The sequence below is a fragment of the Eimeria tenella genome, genomic scaffold, assembly GCF_000499545.2.
Source record: "Eimeria tenella Houghton genomic scaffold, Eth_scaff1080, whole genome shotgun sequence".
NCBI lineage: Eukaryota > Apicomplexa > Conoidasida > Eucoccidiorida > Eimeriidae > Eimeria > Eimeria tenella.
In genome coordinates this window covers 1-3,521 of record NW_013543554.1, presented here as the reverse complement: position 1 = coordinate 3,521, position 3,521 = coordinate 1, and the positions used below count along the sequence as shown (strand labels likewise).

Genomic DNA, 3,521 nt, shown 5'->3' with positions numbered 1-3,521 from the left:
CGGCTTCTCCGCTTCTTGCTGCTGCTGCTGCTGCAGAGACTCAAATTGAGTCTGTTGGCTACCTTCTAAGGCAGTAGCAGCAGCCGCAGTACGAGCAGCAGCAGCAGCAGCAGGAGCAGCAGCAGGAGAAGCAGCAGCAGCAGCAGGAGCAGCAGCAGGTGCTTGAGTCGCTGCTGCCGCAGGATTTGGCGCCTCACGGGGGGGCATCGCCGCTCGTCTTTCCGTTGCTGCTGCTGCTACTGCTGCTGCGGCTGCCGCTGCTGCTTGAGTTGCTGCTGCGGCTGCTTGTGCAGGCGGAGGGGGCGGCGGGGCTGCTGCTGCTGCCGCTGCAGCCGCTGCTGCTGCTGCTGCTGTTGCAGCTGCTTCCGGTGTTTGCTGGAACTGCCGCTGGTGGTCTATGAACATCTGCAGCCGCGTGTCTCTCAGCTCGTTTTGCTGCTCCCTCATTTGCTGCTGCTGCTGCACCTCACTGCCCATTTGCTGCGCCGTGTCCTCCTGCAGCAGCTCTGCAGCAGCACAACACAAGACACGCAGCAGAAGTAAGGCTTGTGTTGCTGCTGCTGCTTGTGGCTGGGGTGGGTCCAGCGCTCACTTTGTCCTTCCGTCACTGCAGCAGCTGTTGCTGCTGCTGCTGCTGCTGCTGTCGGAGAGCCATCTGCTGCTGCTGCTGCATGCACTACTCCAATCCAGCCCTGAATAAACCTAATAGCTGAGTCCACAGTTAGGGGCTTTCTTAGTTCAAGAGGTTCTATTGCGTAGGCTGCTGAAGCAGCAGCAGCAGCTGTTGCTGCTGCTGCTACTGCTGCTGCTGTTCTTGCGCTGCTGCTGGATGAGCCCTCAGCGCCGCTTGACGGGCGGGCGAGCTGCAGCGGCGGCACCTGCTGCTGCTGCGGCTGCTGCAACTGCTGCTGCTGCTGCTGCTGCTGCTGTCGAAAGGGGGCAGCTACAGCTGCTGGAGCTGCTGCTGCCTGCCAGCGCAGTGAGGAAGGGCATTCTAGCTGCGGCAGCTGCTGCCGCTGCTGCTGCTCGTTCAGGCATTGCTGCAGCAGCACTGCGCTTTTGCTGCTGCTGCTGCTGCTGCTGCTGCTGGCTGTCGCTGGCCGCTCTAGCGAGGCTAGTGAAGGGGCAACCCTAGCTTTACTAAGTGACCACAGTGCCGTATGCGAATGCTTCAATTGCTGCTGCTGCTGCAGCATCTGCTGCTGCTGCTGCTGCTGCTGTTGCTGCTGCTGCTGCTGCTGTAGGGGCTTGCGTGGAGACACGCGGCGGCGACGGTCGGCTGCTGTTTGCTCACTCTCCTGCTTCCTCTCGGGCGCTGTTGCTGCTGCCTGTGCTGCTGTTGCTTGTGCTGCTGCTGCTGCTGCTGCTGCTGCTGCTGCTGCTGCTGCTGGTGTCGCCTGCCACCGCATCCAAGGAAGCAACTGGCTGCTCAGCGCACAAGCTGAGAAGGCGCTAGATCGCTGCTGCTGCTGCTGCTGCTGCTGCTGGCGAGCCCTAGGGCTAGCAGCAAATCGCGGGGAGTATGCAGAGGATTGGGAGCCTCGGCTGTCTCCCCAGCTGAGTCGCTGCCGCTGCTGCTGCTGCTGCTGCTGCTGCTGGTGCAGTCGGTGGTATTCTGGCTGTTGCTGCAGCTGCAGCTGACCCTCGCGTGGGTGCTGGTGCCTTTGCTGTTGCTGCCGTGGCCTCTGCTGCTGCAGCTGCTGCTGCTGCTGCTGCTGCTGCTGCTGCTGCTGCGTAACAGCAGCGTGCCAGGTGACCAGACCAGCCCTTGCATTTGCCTGAATTAAACCTCCCCGGGCTGTCCCTCTTCTGCTGCTGAAACTTGGGCGCGGGCGCGCCACGGTTGGCTGCTGCTGCTGCTGCTGCAGTTGCTGCTGCAGTTGCTGCTGCTGCAGCTGCTGCTGCTGCAGCTGCTGCTGCTGAGGCGGCTGCAACAGCTGCTGCGGCTGCGGCTGCTGCTGCTGCTGCTGCTGCCGATCAGGTGGCGGCGGTGGAGGTGGTAGCGCCGTCGCTGCGGCTGGTGTTGCCGTGGGTGCTGCTGCTGTGCCTGCTGCTGCTGTGCCTGCTGCTGTTGCTGCTGCTGGAGTAGAAACTGCTGCTGCTGCAGCCGGTGCTGTTGAACCTGCTGCGGGGACGTAGGGCAGCATAATCGGAAGCAAATTTGTTCCGTGTTGCTGCTGCTGGCCTTGCTGCTTCACTCGTGGGACTTGCAGCGCCTGCTGCTGCTGCTGCTGCTGCTGCTCTTGAAGCCGCTGGCTTTGCTGCTGCTGCAGTTGCTGTTCCCTTAAGCCCCTTTTTGCTGCTTCATTTCTCTCTGGGGCTCTGCTGTCTCCGCTTGGGAAGCCAGCACCAAGCGGTTGTGCTGCAGGAGCAGCTGCAGCCGGAGCACCAGATGTGGCTGCGGCAGCAGCAGCAGCAGCAGCAGCAGCCGCAGTTGCCGAACCAGCAATAATTGTCCCGTCTCCCGGGTGCTTTTTCGAAGAGGGAGGGATGGAGCGTGGGTGTTGCTGCTGCTGCTTGTTTTGCTGCTGAGGTTGCAGCAGCTGCTGCTGCTGCTGCAGCGGTACTGCTGTTGCAGCAGCTGCAGCGGGTGCTGTTGCTGCACTTGCTGTTGCTGCTGTTGCTGCAGGTGTTGTTGTAGCTGCAACGGCTGCCCCTGTTGCTGCTTCCTGCCTAATAAATACTCCTTTTGTTTGGGGCGGAGGCAGTCCTGCTGCTGCTGCCGCTGCAGGCTCTACGAAGGCTGCTGTTAGTGCCTGCCCCTGCTGCTGCTGCCGCTGCTGCTGTTGCTGCTGCTGCTGCTGCTGTTGCAGGCGCCGCTGCCGTGTTGTGGCGAACCGACCTCTCCCGCGCCAGTGGCCCCTGCTACTACTGCTACTGCTGCTGCTGCTGCTGCTAGGCACTTCAGCTGCAGCAGCTGACGGGCCAGGCGCAGCAGCAGCAGCAGCAGCAGCAGCAGAAGCGGCGCCCGGACGCTCCTTCTGCCGCACCGGCACAATTAAAGAGGCAGCTGACCACGAATGACCTGCTGCTGCTGTTGCTGCTGTTGCTGCTACTGCTGCTGGCTCAGGTGCAGTAAGGGGCCCTGTTGCTGATCGTGGCTTTCGTGCGGCTGCTGCTGCTGCTGCTGCTGCTGCAGCCGGCGCTGCGGCAGCTCCACCAGTTGGCTGCGTTCGTCCTTGAATGCCAGACCCACCTGCAGCAGCAGCAGCTGCTGCTGCTGCTGCAGCGGCAGGGGATGCAGCGCCTCCTGGAGCAATTATAGCGCACCCCGGCTGCACATTTGGTGCAAATGCAGGCTGCGCTGCTGCTGCTGCTGCTGCTGCTGGTTTGTGGTGTTCCCCTGCATCTGCTGCAGCATTCCCTCTGCCGGAGCCCCGGCGGGGTCTTTGGCCTTCAGACATTAGCAGCAGTGGCCTCTAGCGCCAGTTGCTGCTGCTGCAGCAGGTGTCAGTGGGGCTGCTGCTGCTGCTGCTGCTGCTGGTGGGGGTGGAGTGCAAGGACGGAGGCAGCGGACTGGT

The 3,521-nt window shown here is 62.7% G+C and overlaps 1 protein-coding gene across 1 annotated transcript; it reads right to left on the bottom strand.

The window, feature by feature from the left end:
* Window positions 1–592: 592 nt before the first annotated feature.
* On the bottom strand, window positions 593–3,404 carry ETH_00021350 (uncharacterized protein; the record flags this gene model as incomplete). Its single annotated transcript, XM_013378843.1, has 1 exon — window positions 593–3,404. A coding segment is annotated over one exon (2,812 nt), but the record flags the coding sequence as incomplete, so codon positions are not given.
* Between the last annotated feature and the right edge of the window lie 117 nt (window positions 3,405–3,521).